The 25621-nt window shown below is 42.1% G+C and overlaps 1 protein-coding gene and 1 long non-coding RNA gene across 3 annotated transcripts in view; one reads left to right on the plus strand and one right to left on the minus strand.

Annotated features, from left to right (window-relative positions):
- DIS3L2 (DIS3 like 3'-5' exoribonuclease 2) overlaps positions 1–25621 on the plus strand; it is a 588376-nt gene that overhangs the window by 553332 nt on the left and 9423 nt on the right. For both annotated transcript variants that reach the window (XM_069727019.1, XM_069727018.1), the window contains 3 exons: positions 19905–20088; positions 22211–22297; positions 23453–23600. In XM_069727019.1, the coding sequence (XP_069583120.1) occupies positions 19905–20088; positions 22211–22297; positions 23453–23600 (419 nt within the window). The remainder of the gene's footprint in view (positions 1–19904; positions 20089–22210; positions 22298–23452; positions 23601–25621) is intronic.
- The window catches only part of LOC138638050 (uncharacterized), a 260052-nt gene that overhangs the window by 211667 nt on the left and 22764 nt on the right, over positions 1–25621 (minus strand). The window lies entirely within an intron of this gene.

The raw sequence follows: 25621 nt of genomic DNA on the forward strand, positions 1-25621 counted from the left end.
GAAGGAAGGGGTGATTCTTTCTGCCATCTCCCCTGATTTACGACGGGTTCTTCAGGAATTTCAGGCTGATAAACCTGACCGCTGTCCAGTGGGGAAACTGTTTGTTCCTGATAGATGGACTAGTAGAGTGATTTCTGAGGTTCATTGTTCTGTGTTGGCTGGCCATCCTGGGATTTTTGGTACCAGAGATTTGGTTGGTAGGTCCTTTTGGTGGCCTTCTTTGTCGCGGAATGTGCGTTCTTTTGTGCAGTCCTGTGGGACTTGTGCGCGGGCCAAGCCTTGTTGTTCCCGTGCTAGTGGGTTGCTTCTGCCTTTGCCTGTCCCTGAGAGGCCTTGGACGCATATTTCTATGGATTTTATTTCAGATCTTCCAATTTCCCAGAGGATGTCGGTTATCTGGGTGGTTTGTGATCGGTTTTCTAAGATGGTTCATTTGGTACCTTTGCCTAAATTGCCTTCCTCTTCTTATTTGGTTCCATTGTTTTTTCAGCATGTGGTTCATTTGCATGGCATTCGGAGAATATTGTGTCTGATAGAGGTTCCCAGTTTGTTTCTAGGTTTTGGCGGGCCTTTTGTGCAAGGCTGGGCATTGATTTGTCTTTTTCTTCCGCATTTCATCCTCAGACAAATGGCCAAACCGAGCGAACTAATCAGACTTTGGAAACTTATTTGAGATGCTTTGTGTCTGCTGATCAGGATGATTGGGTGGCTTTCTTGCCATTGGCCGAGTTTGCCCTTAATAATCGGGCTAGTTCTGCTACCTTGGTTTCGCCTTTTTTTTGTAATTTTGGTTTTCATCCTCGTTTTTCTTCAGGGCAGGTTGAGCCTTCTGATTGTCCTGGTGTGGATTCTGTGGTTGACAGGCTGCTGCAAATTTGGGCTCATGTGGTGGACAATTTGGTGCTGTCTCAGGAGGAGGCTCAGCGTTTTGCTAACCCTCGTCGGTGTGTTGGTTCCCGGCTTCGGGTTGGTGATTTGGTCTGGTTGTCTTCCCGTCATGTTCCTATGAAGGTTTCTTCCCCTAAGTTCAAGCCTCGGTTTATTGGTCCTTATAGGATTTCTGAGATTATCAATCCAGTGTCTTTTCGTTTGGCCCTTCCAGCCTCTTTTTCCATCCATAATGTTTTCCATAGATCTTTGTTGCGGAAGTATGTGGTGCCCGTTGTTCCCTCTGTTGATCCTCCGGCTCCGGTGTTGATTGATGGGGAATTGGAGTATGTGGTTGAGAAGATTTTGGATTCTCGTTTTTCGAGGCGGAAGCTTCAGTATCTTGTCAAATGGAAGGGTTATGGCCAGGAGGATAAGGCTGGGGTCACATTGCGTTTTGGTCAGAGCGCTAACGGACAGCGCTGCACGGCGAAATTAACGCCATGCAACGCGTCCGTTAGCGCTCCCATTGCCCGCAATGTACCAGCGCATTGCTAGCGCGTGTCATTTTCGGCACGCGCTAGCGATGCGCCGGTCTTTTGTAGCGCGCCTCGGACGCGGACTCGGACTGTCTTTGGATCGCAGCATTTATCAGGTGTGTCCACTTATTGCAATTTGGACTGGGCTATTTAGTCTTGATTGATCCTTTAGTCAGTGCCAATTGTCCATTGTTTTTGGAGGACTCACATCCCTGACTGGTCTCTCCTGTTTTGCTGTTCTTTTCAACAAAGATAAGTTCTGGCTTTGTTTTTGCTGTCCACATGCTGTGGTCCTTATTGTTCTGTGCATTTTCATGTTTTGTCTTGTCCAGCTTCGTCTGTGTAAGGATTTTTTTGCAGCCAGGCTGTATCTCTGGAGATGGATATACCCTCCATGTCTTTAGTCAGATGTGGAGTTTTGTATTTTCTGTGGTCGATATTTTCTAGTGTTTTAATACTGACCGCATAGTTCTCTGTCCTTTTCTTTCTTTTTAGCTCATTTCCCTCTCCTCTCACAGTCAATATTTGTGGGGGGCTGTCTATCCTTTGGGGATTTTCTCTGAGGCTAGATAGTTTTCCCGTTTCTATCTTTAGGGGAAGTTAGTCCTTAAGCTGTGTCGAGGTGTCTAGGGAGTGTTAGGTGCATCCCACGGCTACTTCTAGTTGCTGTGCTTAGTTCAGGGTCTGCGGTCAGTACAGGTACCACCTTCTCCAGAGTACGTCACATGCTGCTCCTAGGCCACCAGATCATAACAGGGCCCATCATGAACTTTATGGAGCATTATATGGGGCTCCTGATTCAATTTGGATATTCAATAACACTTAGCCTACTGATGTCTCAATTATTTTTATTTTTGAAATTTACCAGTAGCTTCTGCATTTCTCACCTTAGGCTTATACTCGAGTCAATAAGTTTTCCCAGTTTTTTGTGGCAAAATTAGGGGTCTCTGCTTATACTCGGGTCAGCTTGTACTCGAGTATATATGGTATGTAGTCAAGCAAGTAAGATCGCCTAAAGATCCAGAAGCCTCGAAAATTATTAAAAACTTCAAGTGTATCCACAGTTTTGGCCACTAGTGCATATTAATGTTAATTGTATTACTTAATATTGAGCAGAATTAAGTCTGTTCACCCCCTATATATCGTTTGAACCGGAGTACAACCCGTTCGCTATATCTTTTGAATTCCCCCACAGCCCCTCATATACTTTAAGAGCTCCACATGGCCTCTCCATATACATCATGAGCCCAACACAGCCTTCCTATATACAGCATGAGCCCCACACAGCCTCCCCATATACTGCATGAACCCCACACAGCCTCCCTGTATAATGCACGAGCTCCACACAGCCCCCCTATATACTGCATGAGGTCCACAGTCTCCACATATACTGCATGAGGTCCACACATCCTCCCCATTTACTGTATGAGGCACCACACAGTCTCCCCATATACTGCATGAGGCCCACACAGCCTCCTCATATACTACATTAGACCTCCCCATGTACTGCATGAACCCCACACAGCCTCCCTATATACTCCATGAGCCCCACATAGCCTCAGCATATACTGCATGAGGCCCACACAGCCTCCCCATATACTGCATGAGCCTCACACAGCCTCTCCATATACTGCATTAGACCTCCACAGCCTCCCCATGTACTGCATGAGCCCCACACAGCCTTCTTATATACTGCATGAGCCCCACACATCCTCCCCGTATACTGCATGAGGCACCACACAGCCTCCCCATATACAGCATGAGGCCCTCAGTCTCCCCATATTCTGCATTAGACCTCCACAGCCTCCCCATGCACTGCATGAGCCCCACACAGCCTCCCTTAATTCTGCATGAGGCCCACACAGCCTCCCTATATACTGCATGAGCCCCATACATCCGCCCCATACATCCTCCCCATATACTGCATGAGGCACCACACAGCCTCCCCAAATACAGCATGAGCCCCCCACAGTCTTCCCATATACTGCATGAGGCCCCACATAACCTCCTTATATACTGCATGAGGCCCGACAGACTCCCCATATACTGTATGAGGCCCACACAGCCTCCCCATATACTGTTTGAGGCCACCATAGCCTCCCCATATACTGCATGAGGCCCCCATAGCCTCCCCAAGTGCAGCATATCACCCCCCATAGCCTCCCCATGTGCAGCATGTCACCCCCATAGCCTCCCCATGTTCTGCATGACAGCTCCATAGTTCCCCATATTCTGCACGACAACCCCATAGCATCCTCATGTTCTGCACGACAGCTTCATAGCCTCCCCGTGCCCACCCCAACATCCAATACACATGGGAAAAAAATCCACATACTCACCTCGGTACCGTTCCCCAGCGCTCTGCCTCTCTCCCTGCCTCTGGTGCATTGACTCTCCGCAGTACACATCTGATGCGATGAAATGTCATCACATTAGCTGTGTCACACCCTGATCGGTGGTGGAAGTGACCGGAGGCCCCTCCTCCACCAATGCATTCAGCGCCTATATAGACAGCTGAGACAGCGAGCAGGCGGGCACGGTGTGGCCTGTGGACCTCAGGTTTCCCGCCCCACGAATGTCTCTGTCCATGGGCCGGACTGAGACAGCCAGAGGGTCGGATGTGGCCTCTGGGCCACTCTTTGCCCAGGTCTGGTTTAACCCCTTCACGGCATATGATGTGCACGCTGAGCCCGCATCTTTCCTGGCAGTTGATGGCTGATTTTATCTGCCACCACATGCCTCTAAAAGCTGCGGGCGAGTACCCCGTGCTTGGCATTCTACATTGTGACTTTCTCTATACATGTCCAAGCGATCAGAAGTTTGCAGGTTCAAGTCTCCTAAGGGGACTATTAAATACAGTAAAAAGTTTAACCACATCAGTGACTGCTCTGTCATCAGGTTCGTCGTGGGACATTATGCATCATCTTCTCTGCGGACAGGTGAGGAATATTGTGCTTTATTTTATTTATTTTTTTGCAGGAGACGTAGGCCTTCGGTGAGTATGGTTTAATTTAGATTCAATAAAGAACTTATTATTTCAATTAAAGGACTTTACTCTGGGTGTGTGTTTTTATAATATCACTATGGGGTTAGTAATGGGAGCATTTTATTGACGCCTCTCCATTACTAATCTGTGACCTTGATGTCACTTGATAATACGAAGGTGACATCAACCCCCCAACCATCACCTCACCTGCCACCGCTACAGGGCAAGTTGGAAGAGCGAGTCTAAGCGCCAGATTTGGCGCATCTTATGTGTGCCTTTTCTGGGGTGGCTGAGAGCTGATATTTTTAGCCAGGGGGGGCAATGTCCAATGACCACTTCCTAGGCTATTAATATCAGCCTGCAGCGGTCTCCCTAGCCTTTGTTGATTAGATTTTATTTTGGGACCCTATGTCAAATTTTTTCTGGGGTCCCCCTGTAAACTAACCAGTAAAGACTAAGCAAAGAGCTGTGAGCTGATATTAATAGCCTGGGAACCTTTATGGCTATGGACTCCTTCCCAGAATATTAACATCAGCCCTCAGCCGTCGGCTTTCCCTTTGCAGGTTATGAATATAATGCGGGAGCCCATGCAATTTTTTTTTTTCATTTTTTTTTTTCTATAAATCAAGAGTTGCTTGGTTACAGCCTATGTAGTTTCATTCTTTTAAAGTTCCTACATAGGCTGGTTACAGTGTGTGTGTGTGTGTTTGTACTTATTAATTAGGGTGTTGGCCTGACACCTTTTCATTACTTAGCCTAGGGCTAAGTGTCAATGACAGCTGCTGACACCAAGCCCTAATCCCATTACTCTGATGCCACTACATCAGAATGAAAAATGTGTTGAACCAAGAAATTACATCACACAACTTTTTTTTTTTAATATCTTTATCTAGGTAAAAAAAAGCCTTAATTGCTGTACATAAATGCATGCAAAAAACGCATACAAAGCCGCGTCAAAAACACACACTAAATTGCGGCAAAATGCATGTTTTTGCTGCCAAGAGATGCAGAAACCTTGCTGAAATTTCTGCAAGCAAATACTCAATGTGTGCACATAGCCTAAGGAACCTGATAAAAACTTTTCCTGAAAGGACAGGGAATACAAGTCCACATATGCACCAAGTGTCACAAGTGTAAAAATTGCAAAATTACTAATTTAGTATGTTCTGAAAAAAGCCATGCACGTCATTTAAAAACCTGATTTAAACACTATGGTAATTCAGGACTATCAAAGTATTACAGAATAAGGTTAAATTGTGAAATTACTTTGTAAATCGTAAATATTTGACCACTAGAGCTATGAGGCTTTACTTTTGGGTAAGGGGTTCCATATAAATAACCTATTGTAAATTCTAGAAGTTATGGCTCTGTACGTGCTGCACAGACTTCCTTAACGCTTTATAAATATTCATACTGCAAAAGAACAGTCAAACCCATAGGGAGACATACTAAGAAGGTCCAGTCCGTCAGTAGTAATAGTTGCAGTTCTTTTATACTTTCCTTTACCAGTTTATAGAATAACATTTGTAAACCTTTTCCTGCGGTACTCCTTTTATCTCTGCTGTATCCAGTGCTCAGCCCAGAGATGGTTTGCACATCAAAGGCCTAATAAACCTTTTAAATAACAAATTTCCAAGTTCCACTTGGACTTTAAACAGGTGTGTAGCACTAGTTTTCTACTTGCAAACACATCATTCTGTTTCGTAAATTCAGAATTTCATTCTCTATGGGTTATTTCAGTTATCAAGTTGCAGCCTTGTTGTAAAAAGGCTTAGTCTGCCCTCCATATGTACAGTTGCAATCAAAATTATTCAACCCCCATTACAAGTTAGGTTTATTAGCAAAACTTACAAATGTTCTGTTTGCAATAAACCAATCAGATGAGAACAACTTAAATGGCTCTACACAACAAAAGTGGTTTCTCCAAAAATAAAAGTAATTTGTGAAAGCTTTTACACTGTTATTAAATCAAAACCTTTTGAAAAGACGCATAATTTTGGTGCAACCCAAGGTTGCGCTAAAATTTAGCAATTTGGCAATCTGAAGTCATTTTTGCCCAGCTCTGACAAAGTGGGTAGAGATTGGGTTAGACTGGGGCATAGTGAACGTCGTTCGTCAGATTCTTGACGATCGGCAGTATTTACTACCCCACAAATCTTGCTCCATTAGGGACTTGAGCAGGATTTGTGGTTAGGCAAACATGAAAGCATATGTTTCTTTATAAATCTGGAGCACTTGACTCCAGCACACCACCTGCGTTGTTCATGTCAGTCTTGAATCTTGTCACATCTGATGTTTGTTGCAGTCACTGAATTATTCAATCCACTGAATAGAATCACCCAAAAACACAAATTTACAAAGCGAGTCCTCTACATCCTACCCATGTTCTCTATCCCACTAATGATCTAAGACTAACATCCTCTATAATCCATATCTCCCATTACTTCCTCCAAGACTTCTCTTGTGCTGTACCAATTTTTTGTACACACTATCCCAGACATTCCTTGTAGTTGACAGTATCCACACCTTCACGCGTGCCCTAAAAACACATTTCTTTAGATTGGCTTGTCTCTTCACTAACTATTCCCTGTTCTCCCTTCCATACACTCAGTAGCACTTTGTATCTGTATTTGTACACATACTGGTGACTGGTTCATGCAGCATTGTAAAACACTGAATTGTACAATGCTGCAGGAAATGTTGGCGTTATAGAAATAAATATATATTAAAATTCATTACTGTATATACTTGTGTATAAGCCGAGTTTTTCAGCACATTTTTAATGCTGAAAATGCCCCCTTGGCTTATACGCGAGTCATTGTCCCAGAAGATGTCGGGGGAGCAGCTGGTGACAGGAGACAGAAGACGGCTGCTGCGGCTAAAGCCTGTGCCCGCTGCTAAAAAGAAATTAATATACACTGCACTTGCAATGAACATTAATTTCTATTATAGCACGCGCACAGTGTCAGCAGCAGTCGTCGGCTTCAAAGCAGCTGCTCGGCTATCATGGGTGCCGCTCATTAAGGTAATGAATTTTCACCTCTCTCCACTACTATAGGCGTGGAGAGAGGTGAATATTCATTACCTTAATGAGTGGGGACACGTGATTGCTCGGCTGCAGGAGCTGCTGGCATCAGAACCAGATGCTGCGAGGGAGCGCAGAGAAGGTAAGTAGGATTTTTTTTTAATGCTTTTCTCATGGGGGTCATGCACACAAGGATAGGGATGAAGAGCCATGCAGACAAGGATGGGAATAAGGAGCCATGCAGGCAAGGATGGAGATAAGGAGCCATGCATGCAAGGATGGGAATAAGGAGCCATGCATACAAGGATGGTAATAAGGAGCCATGCATACAAGGAGGGTAATAAGGAGCCATGCATACAAGGAAGGGAATAAGGAGCCATGCAGACGATGATGGGAATTAGAGAATCATGCAAACAAGGATGGGAATAAGGAGCCATACATACAAGGATGGGGATGAGGAGTCATGCAGTCAAGGATGGGGATGAGGAGCCATGCAGTCAAGGATGAGGATGAGGAGCCATGCAGACAAGGATGGCGATGAGGAGCCATGCATACAAGGATGGCAATGATGAGCCATGCATACAAGGATAGGAATGAGGAGCCATGCAGACAAGGATGGGGATTAGGAGCCATGCAGACAAGGATGGGGATTAGGAGCCATGCAGACAAGGATGGGAATGAGGAGCCATGCAGACAAGGATGGGGTTTATGAGCCATGCAGACAAGGATGGGGATTAGGAGTCATGTAGACAAGGATGGGAATAAGGAACCATTCATACCAGAATAGGGATTAGGGAACAATGCACATCCAGCTTAAAGGGAACCTGTCACCCCGGTTTTTCAGTACGAGATAAAAATACTGTTAAATAGGGCCTGAGCTGTGCGTTACTATAGTGTATTTTGTGTACCCTGATTCCACCCCTAAGCTGCCGAAATAACTTACCAAAGTCGCCGTTTTCGCCTGTCAATCAGGCTGGTCAGGTCAGATGGGCGTGGCGACATCGCTGTATCTTCCCCCAGATCTTGCATATATTTCTGGGGGTGGCGTAGTGGTTTGCGCATGCCCATCTTCTGAATCCACTGGGCAGGAGAAGAAAAAACGCGCGATCGACGCTATTTCCCTGGTGATCTGTGGGGGCGGCCATCTTCCTGAGGCCGCGCGTGCGCATATGGAGTCCTCTGCTGCCCGGGGCTTCAGGAAAATGGCCGCGGGATGCCGCGCGTGCGCAGATGGAGATCGCGGCGACCATTTTCCTGAAGTTGAGATGCGAACTCGGCAGGTGATAGGTTCCCTTTAACCTCGAGTCAATAAGTTTTCCAGTTTTTTTTTTTTAGGCAAAATTAGGTACCTCGGCTTATGCTACAGTCGGCTTATACACGAGTGTATATGGTATACAGATTTAATACACTATACTACGTATAAATAAAGCTAAAGAAGTTTTGTGACTGTTCTGAGGAGAGCTAAAACAAGTCTAGACCTTTTAAGGCCTATAGATCAGCAGTTTGTCTTGGTAAAGAAGAACACACAGGTTGAAAAGAAATACTTGCCTGCAATGAATAATGGTGCTGGCTCAATATTTTTCTGGGGCTGCTTTGCTTCCTCTCACACTGGAAATCTGAAGCATCTATATCGCAATATGGATTCAATCAAGTTTTAGGAAATCCTTCTATGAGGAAGGTGAAGTTTTGGCGTAACCGGACCTTCAAAAAGGACAAGACTCGGTTTTAGAGGTAGTCCTTAACGATTTTGGGGTGACTCTCAATCACCTTACTTTAACCCAAAAGCAAATCTTTGGGATTTGCAGAAGGTGGATGAATTATGTAAGCCCATGTATATTAGAGACGGTTCCTCAGGAACACTACCAGAAACCGGTGTCTTGCTATACATCCTGTATTCAGCAGGTCATAACAGCCAAAGGTCTAAATTCTAAAGACTCTTGTCGTGGAGGGGCTGAATAATTCTGAAACTGCGGTAGTCCTAAAAATGTACCGTAATTCTGTTAAATTTGGAGAAAGCATTAAATTGTATCCCACTATTTAAATTGCTTTTATTGGATTATTACAAACATCAGAAAGTTTGTTCCTTTCGTTAACCAATGTTATTTGCAATGAGGGTGAATAATTTTGAATTCAACTGTATATATTTTCCTGAAGGCCATTCTTCACTACAAGGGGAGTCTTGTCTGCTACAAATGCATGCTAAAATGAAATGATAGACATAACTTTCTCATCATTCTACACTGAATTTACAAGTGAAAGTGAGCTAGGAATCATAATCTTTTCAATGGATAGGTGCAACCAAAACCAGTATATGGATGAAAGCAAGATGTAACACCAGACAGGAAGTATATATTTAAAAAAAAAACGCCTTTATTGAATACAGTGGCAATAAGATGTATATTTTACATACTCATAAAAAATCCACACGAGGAAAAAACAAAAAATGACAATAATATAAAAATTAAGAGATAATAAAAGACCTAGAATAAAGGCTGACCCCAACAGTATATATAAGACAAGGGGTGTAGCTCCCACAGAATGTATATAGCCCAACTGAAGACTTATAAAAATAAGCAACACAAAAAGTCCGTATATATATATATGCTAGACTGCCAAAGTGCAACGTGCCAAAATATATACATGAGAAAATATAAAAAGGGGAAACACAAATATCAACAGTGTGCAAAAATAAAGTGCCAATAATGCAACAACATTTACCAAGATTGGTGATAAACTAAGCACAAAAATACGGTCTATTCAGACTAGCTACTTGCTATGAAGCAAAAAAGCAGAACAAAAAGTGCCAAAGTGCAATATAGCCTGAACGGCAGAAAAAGTGCGCAGTACAATATTAAATACGGGCAATAATGTCACTCTATTTGTTGGGGGCAGTAGGAATCACTCAAATCCACCAATGACCAAGAGGATCACAGCAGCCTGAGTAATCCTAGCATGTAAAATGGTAATATGGGGAGCACACTATACCTCAATTATACGACCAGATCAGCGGGGTCAGCCCAGTCCTCATGCGAACGCGCCCCGACGCGCGTTTCGGATATTAATCCTTCGTCAGGGTGAATAATTTTGAATTCAACTGTATATATTTTCCTGAAGGCCATTCTTCACTACAAGGGGAGTCTTGTCTGCTACAAATGCATGCTAAAATGAAATGATAGACATAACTTTCTCAAAATTTTACACTGAATTTACAAGTGAAAGTGAGCTAGGAATCATAATCTTTTCAATGTAGACTTTCTCCCAACTGGTAATGCAAAATGAGCCATAGTTTCGAAACATTTTGGAACTTCGCAGCTATCTCAAGACAGTTTGGACACTGAGGGGTTTGTGCACTTACATACGCCTTATTAATTTTTTCTTTAATTAATTTTCTTGCCTTGCTTGTCCTTTTCCAATTCAAACCTCATTAAGGTTTCAAGATATTTGATTTGGTATCCTGATATTTGACACCTGTTCATTAGTGACTCATTAAGATGCCAAATGGGCATTGAATGACCTAATGATCTTCTATAGGTTTGGCAATCATTTTTACTATTACTTCCACATCCCTCCTACACTTGTTTTTTTTTCCTTTTTTTTCTCTATTATAATTTTCTTAACATGTCAATTTCTACATAGTTGTTGTTTTTTCCTTTCTTAATTGTTGCTGTATTCCAGCGAAGACCTCTTGATCTTTTCTTTGAGACCATTACAAAGAGTAATGTCTTTTTACATACGTAAACATCACAAGATTTCTTCAAGCACAACATGCTTGATAAATAGTATTAATGGAAGTACCATTATTTTACAGCGAACTGTGACACCAGAATTGGATGATAAATTTCACAGTACACGTTAAAAATGGACCTGGATGAATATAGGTAAAGCAGTTCTAATGGTCACTGGAGTCCATCGATCAAGGCCTCCAGGGTCTGGTATACAATCTCATGATGTGCCCAGTACTCAATGACTGGTTGAGACAAGTTCAGATGTTCTTATTCCTCGTAGTAGAGCATCCAGCAGCTCTTTGTATATGGTAAGCCCTTTGCAGACAGAGCCGGGACCAATAGTAGACAAAGGTACACCCACTATGACACCATCTAACTTTAAATGTGAGAGTGCAATAAGGAGTATGCGGCAAAGAAAAAAAATCTCCAGCGAAGTCAGATGAATAAAACTTCACACATTTAAATATCTAAAAACGCTAGCGGTTCCTCCAGTGGTCTCCAACTAGCGCGTTTCAGCTACGCCTTACTCATGGTTATAGCGCACGGTTTCATTACAACATCGATCCACTGAGTTGGCTCCGGTTTCCTCTTTTCCCTTACATTTGTTTCAATAAGGAGAATCACTTTAAACTTTTTGCCCAGCCACTCTGCACTCTGTAAGAGCAGGAGGTTAGTTCGTTCAGATATGAAGGTTTGATAAAGGGAAGCACACACTTGCTTCACGCAGGTGATTTGTATTAGTGCTGGGCAAGTTTCCCAAGACACTGCCACAATGTAGGGAACATGGCACAGCCACGAGAGTTCAGATCACACAACTGCTAGCTAAATGCGGAAAATGTCAAGTACTGCTTACCTTCAAAAGATTTTAGGTGCCAACAAACCTCCATACCTGAGTATAGTGTATATAGGTGTGTGCAGAGTATGTATACTATGTGCATTCAGTGTGCGTAAAGAAATGTATACAGTTGTGAGGGATGTTTACAGGCATGGCGAATGTGTATACAGGTGTGCATGATGTATTTTTCTATTTGTATGTCTTATAGTTGTGCAGTGTTTATCCATCGTTGCAAGAGATAGACATGGTGCCTCCTAGCGCATTAAACCCAATGAGGTGGAAATGTAGATGATTAGTGGGGGATGAAATTCACCTTTCAGGCCTGATGATTTCTTTGCCCGAATTTCTTACCAATAAACGAGTTTTAATTATATTCTCTATTCTTTGGACAGTCCTTATCTGCAGCGTCCGTGTCTTCCATTTTCTTCTGTATTGCTATGTGCAGAGTGTGTACGTGTAACTGAACATTAACCTTTTTACTAAAGTAGTAAGAGTTGTGTGGATTGCATATTAGCGATCAGGCTATGTTACTTACATCTCCATCAGATAACAAGTGAGAGCAGTGAAAGTGATGCCACTAGTGCTTATATGTGGCTACTAACTATCCAAACCATTTATGGCTCAGCCACAATATTGCCAGAATGTGTGGCCGCAGTCTCACAGTGGACTGTAGACCAGGGGCGTACATTTTGACGCTATTACAGTCAGTGCCAAAAGAGCTTGTCCTGACCCTGAAAGCAAGAGATGAGTCTCGGCTGAAGCGGTGACAGAGGGAATGTTCTGTATCAGTATAGCCCTCCTCTAGAGAAGAACTTATCAGCACAGCGCTCTGCTGCATCTGCAGAATCTATTGGTGGAAAAGCAGTATTGGGTATTCTTAAGCCTGTCTAAGGCTACTTTCACACTAGCGTCATGACGCACGTCGCAATGCGTCGTTTTGCAGAAAAAACACATCCTGCAAAGTTGTCTGCAGGATGCGTTTTTTCTCCATAGGCTTGTATTTGCGACGCCTTGCCACACCTCGCAACCGTCGTGCGACGGTTGCGTCATGTTGTGGCGGACCGTCATCACCAAAAAACGTTGCATGTAACGTTTTTTTGGTGCATTGTGTCCGACATTTCCGACCATGCATGTGCGGCCGGAACTCCGCCCCCTCCTCCCCGGAGCTCACAATGGGGCAGCGGATGCGTTGTAAAACTGCATCCGCTGCCCCCGTTGTGCTGCGCTTGCACAGCATGCGCCGATACATCGCCATGACGCATTGCGTCGTGCGTCGTACGACGCTAGTGTGAAAGTAGCCTAAAAAAGGTCGGGTGCAGAATCTAATCTGTGCACAAAGAGCTGTATGCTTATGGGACAACAGAGGGCAATCATCAGTTTGAGCCTGTTGAGACTCCCTGGGATGAAGATAAGGTGTTGCCTTTTTTTTTTTCTTTCTTGCTTCCTTTAAAAGTGATGTGGCATTTAACAGTAGGAAAAGCGCAGTGGCAAAAGCAGTTAATTCGGGAGGACTTGCACATGAATCTGCTTCGATCCTCCTCTCTCCCTCCCTCCTCCACAGAATGTTGTAAGCACTGTCAGAGAACAGCCAGGAGAATCACACAGGTCTCCCTGCTGGTACCTCCAATTGTGATGGATGAGGCCACGGCTGTTTTCACTACGAGGCCACTTATTGCAGAACTCAGTGAGCATATAATAGATACACATCCAATTCCGTTTAATTGAAATGACATACATATATATACATACCCTGCTACGGTCACTGCCCCCTCCGCAATAGCAAATGTAACTAGCTGCCACTACCATTTGGTTATGCAGGTCGATTGGACACCGATTACAAATAGTGTACTGATTGTTTAAGGGATGCGGTTTGAGCAAGAAAAAATTAGCTATTCCATTTTTATTTATTTAATCCCCAAAATAGACTGTTTATAAAAAAATATACAAAATGGACAAAATGCAGAATATAAAATTACATAAAATAAAAAGGTTAAACTGAAGAAATATACTAAACCTGATGTTAGTGTTGCCTCTGTCTCTTATGAACGGGAGCTCTTAGTTTTTTGGGGATAACAGTACGAACCACAATGCACAATCTCCCAGAACTGGCACTGACCATAGTTTGGTATTTGCTTTTATTCACACAACTTGCGTCCACATACCTCTCCTCCAATGACTCCTAACAGGGCTAGTCAAAGGATGTAGCTAGTTCTTTTTCGAAAAATATGGGATCCCTAACTTCTAACCTAACCTCTGGAGGCCCCCTGGCGGTAGATATTACGGTCACATTTCCAACCACGGTTTATACCTCTCTGTATATTAAAAAAAAATGGCATGGATAGCATCATCCATGTGGCCGATATTTGAAAGTATTACAGCAACAGCCCAGTGACGTAAGGCAATGTGTTATGTTCACCACTTCCATATGACTCCAAAAATGACTCATATCTGTCATGTCTATGCTGTTCATAAATGCCTCAAGATTCATAACATACAAAGCAGCTTAAAGTACTTTGTTTGCCAGTTCTGTGACACAGACAAGCAAGGGCCAGAAAACGGTCACCTACTTCTGAAAGTTATGAAATGGTATCTGTGATCTATCAGATGTCCAACTTTAATTACCTGTTTGCAGAGGGTCTCAGCCGCAGTTAAGGGTTATCTGGAGGTCATGGAGCTACTTGGTAGTAGTCAATTGTCTAATTCCTAGATTCTAACATAGGATAACAATAAAAGGAAAAAAAATCATATGACATAGACCATACGGATATATTGTGACATTTTAAGCCTTGCTGATCTACACAAATTCAAATAGAAATGTTTTAGTAGACATGACGTCAGTCTACCATGTATTGTACTCAATTTTCCGTAAAACAAAAGGTAGACATTTGAGGATATGTACAAATCAAATATTAAACTAGTTAATCTAAATTACCACTAGAGGGTGCTGTATTCTAATAAAATTCTATATAGTTGTGGTTGTGCTACTGCAAAAATGAAAGAAATTATGAATATAAACGTAGCATTTTTTATAGGAGATTATGTCCGTGAAACACTGACTGCGCTTAGATGCCGATCATCAAGTCTGACCCTGAGCAAATGATCTCGTAGGCATATAAAAAGAAGTTTGCTCTGCTCAGGTGAAGAAAATGTCCAGCTTTACCGAATCCGTGAAAAAAAGTGTTCTTTATTCACAAACTTAAACATGGAGGATACAGACTTCAGCACAAACTATTTGGGTACGAATCTCAACGCGTTTCTGGAGACTAAGCTCCCTTAATCATGACATCACGCGTTGAGATTCGTACCCATATGGTTTGTGCTGAAGTTTGTATCCTCCATGTTTAAGTTTGTGACTAAAGAAAACTTTTTTTTCACGGATTCGGTGAAGCTGGACATTTTCGTCTCTTGGATTCTACACGCCTGGACACAGCGGGTCCGTGCTCCCGAAACTCCGCTTATGCATCACGGGTGAGCTGGTTTATATTCCTTCTCTTCTGTTCAGGTGATCCCTGCAGATTAGTATTAATCTCGATTTTAGAGGTGTGTGAATTTAGGCTTGAAAGGAAAGATGTTAAAACTTAAACTGCTCCTAAAACTCCCCCTTACCAATTCTATCCACTTCTATCTTCATCTCCGCGATCTGTCCCCGAATTCAATGATGTCTCCCCAACTTGGAAAAGGGAGGGTAATGTGATGGGAGACATAAAGCAACCTCCACCATGAGGAAATAAAGCTGGATTTTTACAGTCAGTGAGATCAGAGATGGACGCTTCCAGTTATTTAGTGCAGTGTACATAGGCCTAGATCAGCATGGGGGTCCATCCTGGAAGGATGACCATGGAATCCAGGCTCCTTGATAACCAAGGGGCACTAGACAGCGACTACTTTTCTGCATGGACTTGCTGCCACATGCGAATGTAATATTTATTGGAAATGTGCCCGTATTGGCTACTTTTCATTGTTGACTTTCTGTAATTGTTTTAGATCTGTGTTAACCATATTAAAGTTTAATTCCAAACCCACAAACCGATTTTTGAAATAGCGCGGTGACGTAGTTCTCTTTTTAAGATGCGATTTCCTTCTCTCAAAATGGGCCGCACACAAGATCTGCAGATCCCTGTGTCTTCCCCTTGTCTAATGAGACGCGGCAGTAGGATAATTTCGAGTCTATTGAGCATAACCCTCTGTGTGTAACCTCTATGGGAATGTGAGAGCAGATGGAGATTTCACTCTCGGCATGTTTTCTTTTCATTTTGTTAATTTACCCCATCACTGCAGGACAGCCCTCCGTGACCGCAAATAAGTTGATAATTTGATCTCTGCAACTGGAACGAATGAAAGTTGAATGATTTTTGGAAAAGAGAACTTTATATGCCGTGAACCAGCATAACGTAATGAAAAAGCTAGAAAACTTTTAAGGAAAATGGAAAAATTCCATCTGTTAAATTTGTAACGATTGACCTTACATAGAAAATAGATCATGGAACTTTTTAGAAATGGATGAGATTGCAGGGTTTTGTTCTTTCTCGGATTCCTAGAAGGAGCATGTATCCCCTAGTATCTGTATGGGTTCTGTGTCCTGCACAAATTGGTATTACATGAGTCATAAACGCAGGAGCTACACTGCCACCTGCTGTCTAAAGGTGTGTACACCACTTGATCATTTTGTTATACTGTTTGTGGTGAAAGCAAATTTGTCTGTATGCTGAATCGTTTAACTTCTAAAATCATTCATGTCTACTGTAGCCACAATAGCTTCTCTCGGTAGCCATGAAGGTTTGCTCTTGAAAAGGATGGTTGTTTGCAAATATTATGGCATTAAAGAGACTTGAAAGAAAAAATACCACAAAAACAATTTGGTTTGGACATATTAAAAAGTTTGGTTAACCATTGTCTGTCGGGACTGCACTGGTCCTCAGCCTCCCATCTTCGTGCTTGCCATACGGTGCTCTCCTGCTTAATTAACAGTCTGGACCTGTCTCTGTTGCACCACTGGCCTAAATTCTCTGATGCCGCAAGCCGAGGCAGCCTAACCTCTGCAGCATTGGAGGAGTGGGAGGGAACCGAAACTGGCTGAAATTCAGTAATCCGGCCAGCTTCAAAGCAGCACTTACAAGCTCTGTTGGAAAGCGCTGTTCCTCTTACCACCCAAAGGAACACAGTGCTTAGAAGTTTGGGCTGTGAGAACAGCTGGACCTTGGCCAGCATCCATTTTATACATACAAGCTACTAGAAGCTTTCTTTTTTTCTTCTTGCGATTGTAGATTTTATTCTATTTTCTGTGCATAATTAAGCTTCTTGCTTCAACAACCTGCTCAACAGCACCACATGGACCATAACAACCTGTAGTCTCGAGCAGAATCAACTAATTTTTGATGATTACTGGAAAGTGATCTCCAAAAGCAGTATTGGCCTGTTAAGTCGGAGTAGTCACCCTCACTTTCGATAGTAATGTGCAATATATAAAAGAAAATTAGAATATGTTGAACATAAAAACTTTATTTAAACAATAAGACTTGTACTGACTATGCATTCCCTTTAAGGCTATGTGCACACGGTCAGTAACCGCTGCGGGTTGGACGCTGTGTACTTGAGCAGCGTCCAGATGTTACAGCATAGTGGAGGGGATTTCAAGAAAATCACATGCCCACTATGCGTCCAGAGACACCCACGGACACAGACATGCGGCGCCTCTCTCGAGACTGCATGTCTATTTATCTTGCGGAGATGCGAGTCTGCGCAAGAGAATTTTCACCCGTATAATGTATTGCACACGGTTCAGTGAATCACCTACTTGCGTTTAATAGCAGCGGACATGCGTTGCGTCCAAAGCGCTGCCACTTACGGATCATCTGCACATACCACAAGACATTTTGAAATGTAAAAAAAAAAATCTCCTTTGCTAGTTTGTGTGAATCTCTACCTCTATGCCCTTAATGAATAATTCTGTAATTGACACTTGTATAGAGAGTTCTCAGGTATCACTTGACTTTCCTGCTATATGTAATGGAGTTTTCCTCCTGTTGGGTAATATGTCATCTTTAATGACTCCTAATAATCTGCTTTTAAGAAAACAGAGCATGCAGTCTGTTCAGTTCTAAGTGGTTATGTTGTCTTTTGTGTTGGGATTAATTCAGCAGCTTTCCATATCGGTACAGTTTCCACTGAAATGCATTAGAGGTTTGCCGCTCCTTTTTTTTTTTATTTAGCCCATGAAGATCTGACCTGTGGGGGTGTGACATCCGGCACCCCCGTTGGTCAGTGATGACTGGCGGGTGGAAGGTTTCAGATGTTAATATTGATGACGCTGCTGTCTTCCGGTAGCATCTGAGAGCTTCTGGCCACTGCTGACAGCTGATCGATGGAGGGTGCTGGGTGCTGCAGTCTACCGATCACATACTGATTGACTATCCTACGTATAGGCCATCACTAAAAAAAAAAAGTAGTGGCTCATCGCTTAATGCTCATGTCTGGAGATATCTGGGAACTCCCATTTCATTGCATTGCTTAAAAGGTAAGGCTATGTTCACACATTTCAGTTTTTGTTGTGTTTTTTTGCTGCGCTTTTTATGCCAATTAAAAACTGCTTTTTACAGCAGCAAAAGTGATAAGATTTTAAAAATCTCACTCTTGTTTTGTTTTCTGACTGAATTGGAAAACTGCTGTGTTTTTGGAAACTGCGGAATGTCGATTCTTTCAGCAATTCTGCAGCATTTTTCATTCATAGAAAGCCATGATTGAGTGCAAAAACGCTGCTAATCTTTAATGGAAAAAAAACTGGTACTGCAGGATGTGAAACACCTGTATATTTGTGATTTCTCCGAGTATAGACCATAATGTCTTGGTATTCTCACATGAGCATGGCTGTTTAATTAGATTAGTGATGTGTTAAAGTAAACAACGCCCTACCATTTCAATGCCCTATCAGTACATGAAAGTAAACTATGCCGGACCAATTCACCTTTTCCTGCTGTTTTTACATTCTACTGTACAATTGTGTACTTATTCATGAACTCATGTAACCTTAATTCATGGCTGCTGCACTTCATACATTAATCCAGCTGTTTTGTTCAGAATAGTCACTATTTTTTCAGACATAAAAACCTTTCCCCCCCAAATAATTTGATCACATTGCATTTTTTTTCCAAAAATGTTTTTTGGTTTCATATGTCTTGCATGGTGGTCTAACACCTTGTATTTTTGACTGCAGCTTTTTTTTTACTGCCAAGAGATAAGATATTGGCTTCATAAACAAGCTCAAGACAAAAATAACTTGTGAACATAACCTAATTAATATTAATATGACGTTTGTCATGCATTACTTAAATTGAGATTTCATTGATGCCACAGGCCGTTTAAGGAGATAATGACGCACATTTAGAAACCTAAGAAAATTATTGTAACCTAGCTTCAATACAAAATAAAAATACAATTTTGCTGATATTTTCATACATGAGTTCTGACCTTTTGCAAAATAACCATGCATCTGTTCACACTGTTACAGCTGTGTGGTCAATGTGCCAACCTGCCCATTCAGCCCAGAGTGTGAACAGAGCCATAGAATCTGCGAGGCACCAAATTCTTCTTGGGAACAATATGGTGTTTCCATCAAGCTCCATATAGTGACACATTTGGTCATTTTTATTCTTGTGCGTTTTGAAATGCACATATTTTTTTCTTGTTTTTTGACTGACAATCTGTAAACTTTTTAATAGTTTGGTTTGTATTTAATTTAATTTTAGCATTAGACGGCCCTCATAAGGCTGAATGTATGTATTACTTTTCACATTAAATATAAATACTCATTTTTAAAGTAATAATTGTGCTTGAGAATATAAATTATTTTGCGAAGTAGTGACCGTATGAGTATTTAAACTGGCTTTTTATTTTCCATAATCCTTCATACATGTATTTCTGTTTTGTTTAGGCTGGTGGAAGAGTTCATGTTGCTTGCAAACATGGCAGCTGCTCATAAAATTTACCACCGATTTCCAGAACTGGCATTGCTTCGTCGCCACCCTCCACCGCAGACAAAGTTGCTGAATGACTTGATAGAATTCTGTGACCAAATGGGAATTGAACTGGATTTCACCAATTCTGGAACTTTACATGTAAGTGAAAATCAAGCAAAATATGTAAGTGCTGGGATCCCCAACGACAAAAGGTAGCCCACAATTCTGGTAAACCACTGTATTTTGCAAATTTTCTTCTTGTGCCACAAAAAACCATCAGGTTATTCTGAAGCCGCTGAATAGTTACTACAAGAAGTGAGTAGTCAATGATGGTTGATAAAACTGTACTGAATTAGGTTTAAAAGAAAATCTGTTATTATTGTAGAATTATTAACTTTCACAAGAAATTAGAAAGATATAATTTATATTCTAGCAATTTCAGACCCTAATTAGTTAGAAAACATTGGTAACTGGTATATTCAATTGGTAATGGAGAATGTTGTCACCTCTCCTATATTCATGCTGCTGAGTCAAGGGGCCAAATTCATTACTGCATTTGTGCTGTTTTTTGTGTTTTCCTTAGTTGTTTTTTTGTTTTTGTTTTGTGCTTGTCTTATTATTCTTTTCATTTGTTTCACTTTTTAAGTCTATTTTATGTGTTAGTTTTCTTTTATTAATTCTGGACGGGATTTACGGTTTCCACATGTTTTCAGTTGATTAATCAGTTGTCACTATTTTTTAGAAATCGTAATTATTTGTGCAATTGACCGTCAGTTCCCCCACACACACACACACGCGCGCTTACACTTACACAGACGCACTCACACACGCTGACACTTACGCGCACTTACCCCACCCCCCTGCGCCCTAGCACATTTCAAGGAATTTGTGACAAATTAGGTCAACGAATGCAACAAGACAGAAAAACAAAATTGACTGAACCCCCACCACCCACAAATAAGTCGATCTGAAAGAGTAAAGGTACTGTCACACTAGACGATATCGCTAGCGATCCGTGACGTTGCAGCGTCCTCGCTAGCGATATCGTCCAGTGTGACAGGCAGCAGCGATCAGGCCCCTGCTGGGAGATCACTGGTCGGGGAAGAAAGTCCAGAACTTTATTTCGTCGCTGGACTCCCCGTAGACATCGCTGAATCGGCGTGTGTGACACCGATTCAGCGATGTCTTCACTGGTAACCAGGGTAAACATCGGGTAACTAAGCGCAGGGCCGCGCTTAGTAACCCGATGTTTACCCTGGTTACCAGCGTAAAAAAACAAACAGTACATACTTACATTCAGCTGTCTGTCCCTTGCCGTCTGGTTCCTGCACTGACTGCTGGCCGTAAAGTGAAAGCAGAGCACAGCCACAGCGGTGAGTCACCGCTGTGTGACTCACCGCTGTGCTTTGCTTTCACTTTCACTTTACGGCCAGCAGTCAGTGCAGGAACCAGATGGCAAGGGACAGACAGCTGAATGTAAGTATGTACTGTTTGTTTTTTTACGCTGGTAACCAGGGTAAACATCGGGTTACTAAGCGCGGCCCTGCGCTTAGTTACCCGATGTTTACCCTGGTTACCGGGGACCTCGGGATCGTTGGTCGCTGGAGAGCTGTCTGTGTGACAGCTCTCCAGCGACCAAACAGCGACGCTGCAGCGATCCGGATCGTTGTCGGTATCGCTGCAGCGTCGCTAAGTGTGACGGTACCTTAAGAGAAATAAAACTTCCCAAACTCACAGCCTTTGTTTTAACATGTTGTATTAATGGTGGTTATCTGATATGTGCAGTATATAGCAGTCAGGGTACGTTCCCACGGTCAGTAAACACTGTGGTTTGGACGTTGCGTACATCCGCAGCGTCCAACCTGCAGCAGCCAGATGTTGCATCATAGTGGATGGGATTTTAAGAAATCCCATCTCTATCCACTATGCATGCTCCGACATCTGTGATCACCCGCAGAGATGGACATGTAGCGTCCTTCCAGACCGCAGCATGTCTATTTATCTTGCGGAGACGCGAGTCTCCACAAGATAAATATCACCTGTATAATGTATTGGACAGGGTGATTCCGCAGGGTTCAATGAACACATATGGAATCACCTGCGTTCAAAAGCCGGCAGTGCCTTGGACGCAGTAGACATGTGTTGCGTCCAAAAACGCTGCCGATTTAGGACCGTGGGAACGTAGCCTTAGAGGTTTGCCAGCAAAAAATGGTAACTTTTAATGAAGTCCTCAAGTTGTTACTCAGTGGCAGATATTCTCTCTCCTTTATTTTCCTTGCAGAAAAGCTTGAATGATCAGTTTGGTGCAGATGAGTATTCTACAGCCCGCAAAGAGGTTCTGACCAATATGTGCTCCAGACCTATGCAGGTGAGAAAAATTCATTTTGTAGCCATTAGCTGTTCCAGATTTTGTAGACCCTTTCAATGATTGCATGGTATCACTTTTTATTCAATTACTTATTATTTCTCTAAATTTCTGTAATAAATTTAACATTTGCTGCACCTCCTCCACCATAGAAATCAGATCAAATAGGGGTTTCGTACTAAATTTGCTTTAGTCTTTTTCCTGAGGTTACCATTTTTATAGAGTGTTTGTAGGTTACCAAAGTCCTATTGGAGGTCTGGCAAAATGCGCTGTGTCCTTGCACAAGTATAGATTTTCAGCTGCCCAAAAATAATTTTTCCTATCATGGGCTTTTACACCTAGCAATACACTTTTACTGGAAGGGCTTAAAAGTTATATTTCGTGATAGAGGGATTATCAATTCGAATGGGAGATACTTACTGCAAGTAAGCAACGTTCGAGGTCCGTCACTCAAATGACAGCACATTGCTAGCGCATGCTAAGGATGCGTTCACCCTTACAAGCAATGGTGGCGTTAACAGACTACGTTACACCGCGTTATGCCGCGGTGTAACGTAGTCCGTTAAACGTACCGCCATCACGCTGTGTGAACCTACCCTTATTCAGTGAATACCCACTTTGCCATTACTGGGAAGGTAGATGACAGTGGCTGATCATAGGAAGGAGGGAGGAGATACAAAGACAGATATTCTGTTGTAACTTTTCTGCAAACAGTTTAACTTTTTTTTTATGCCATAGATTTAAAGTGTAAGTGCAGCAGAACGTCTGTGTCCCCCTCTAGTTCCTCTCCCTAGAATCTCAAAGCACTAGCTGCCATCTCCTATCTCCGTAATATGAAGGTCTGTCTTCACCGAATACAGATTTTACCCCTGAATTTAGAGTTCAAAATCAATCCAGAAGGAGAAAAAGGCCGGTTTCTATGATGAGATAAATTACACAGTTTCTCATTTGCATGTGTAGTATCAATTTTAAAATAAAACTAAAAGGCAGCACAGACTTCCATGGGAATTTGTTCTGTTGTAATGAAAACCGCATTATTTATATAAGAAGATGCTGCTAGCTCTGATGGATTCCCATGTACTGCTGCTACATTACTATGTGCACAGGACGTTGGGATTTCCTTATTTTTGTGATCATGATGAGTTTTATTTCCCGTAGATGGCAGTGTATTTCTGTACTGGAGTGCTCAAGGATGAAGCCTTATTCCATCATTATGCCTTGAATGTTCCTCTGTACACTCACTTCACCTCTCCCATAAGGCGCTATGCTGACATCATAGTTCACCGGCTTCTTGCTGCTGCCATAGGTGAGTTTTCTAGAATAAAGGAAACTACAATAACCTACCTCTATTCATGATGTCCGTTCTTATTCATCCTTACACTTATATTCAGGGTAAGACACTATTCGTATTGGTATCACGGTTTTATTTTTCATTATCTAAACATCCATGGATCCATTTTGTAATCAAACCGGCGCCGAAAGAACCCATTTGAAATGTTACAGATTTATGGTGACCAATTAGATTTCTAAATTCATTTTTTAGATGCCTTTTGGAAAGTAAAAACTGCCCTTTGGTTGGTTACCATGGGCACGCCTCCACTTTATTTTGTAAAACTTTGATATACCGTATTTACACCTTTTTGTTTTAAAGGGAACTTGTTAGGTTGTCTGACTCCCACCGCTGCTGTTACAAGATGGATGCAGATTTATTTAATAATAAGTTGATATTTTTAATTGCTTAGGTGATAACTTGGTGATCGATGGGGGTCTGACTGCTGGGACTTGTGCTGATCGGCATTTATTTTATCCTTGATGGGGCACTTTTATCCCTTCTATAAATAGTGTAGCTGGTTGGATGCCCTACAATCGCACCATCATTGTATATAGGGCTGCCAAAAAAAAGCCAAGAGCTGTGTTCGGCAGCCGCAGAAGTAAACATTGAAGCACAGATCGAGCATGGAACTGTAATTCTAGTTTACTACTGTCAATTGTACTTATGAGCAGGGTCATCTTATTTTGCTTTAATTATTGTTATTTTTAACTTTGTTACTTATGACTTGTTTGAACTGTTAAACTGTAAAACGCTGCGGAATATGTTCGCGCTATATATAAAAAAAAAAAAATTCTTATGCTAGTCTAAATATCCTTGTTGGTTGACAGCACAATCCCTCTTATAAACAGGATGTGCTGCAGAGTTGGGGTCTTTTATCCCCATACAGTTGTACGTTCATTTGCATGCAGCAATGATTGGCGTTTATTGTACTTGCATATATGATCACAGTGCTGACTATTTGAGCAGATTATCTGCCCACAATGAAGGAACCTTCAGTCCTGAGCTACATTCAAAATACTGACATAGCACAGAAATTTGTTGCTGGCTCATTGTCCGCAGAGTTACTTGTTTTTTTTTGTTGTTTTGTCTACATGTAAACCAGCGTTTTTCGTCACTTTACTGTGATGCTGCATTGAGGTCTTAAAGCCTGTCAACAGATTCCCTTTAATGATTATTTTCATACCTTTATAAGTCCACGTCTCCATTGTTAACATAATCCATCCGCAAATTCTGTAAATGAACTCTCAAGTGCAAGGGCTTGGTCTGGACTTTTCTCCTCCGCGTGCTGGACTCTTGTCAATGCTTGACAGATCGCTCTTTTCCGTGACTTGCTTACCCCTGGCCAACATCTCGCGCAAGTGCCATCATTTTTAAGGTGACTCAAACGTGCAGTAACATTCTGATGTCATTGTGAGCACCAGAATATCCATCTGCTCATGCACCGTCCCTGAAAATGACAGCGCCTGCATGAGATGTCAGCCGGTGGTCACAGAAAAGTGACCTGTCAATCGCTGGCAGGAAGTTGGTGCCGGGAAAGAGGCTAAAGATCTGTAAGTGTAGTCCAAGTCCCTGCACTTGCAATCTCAATTGCATAAGAGTGGCTTCCAAGACACTGGAGACACAGATTTGTAATATAAAGGTATAGAAGTCTAAAAAACCCGCTGACAGGTTCCCTTTAAAAGGTGAAATCTGCAGTGAAAATCAATATCAGAATTGACACGCTACAAATGGTATCATTTAAACCACAGGTCAAATTATGCGTGGAACAATTTTATAGGTTGTGGATGTGACTTATTTCCTTAAGATTTTCATCTGGGACTCCCGACAATTCAGAGAAATGTAATCTGAAGTTTTCCTTCCAGATTAGTGGTGGTCACCTCTCCATTCATTGTCTTTAAGACTGCTATACAAAGCGGAGGACAATTCTTGGCTTTCTTCAGCAATCCTCTGGGTATTTATGAGAGAACCTTTATTTTATTTTACTTTTTTTTTTT

The sequence above is a fragment of the Ranitomeya imitator genome, chromosome 5 (genome assembly GCF_032444005.1).
Source record: "Ranitomeya imitator isolate aRanImi1 chromosome 5, aRanImi1.pri, whole genome shotgun sequence".
Lineage (NCBI taxonomy): Eukaryota > Metazoa > Chordata > Amphibia > Anura > Dendrobatidae > Ranitomeya > Ranitomeya imitator.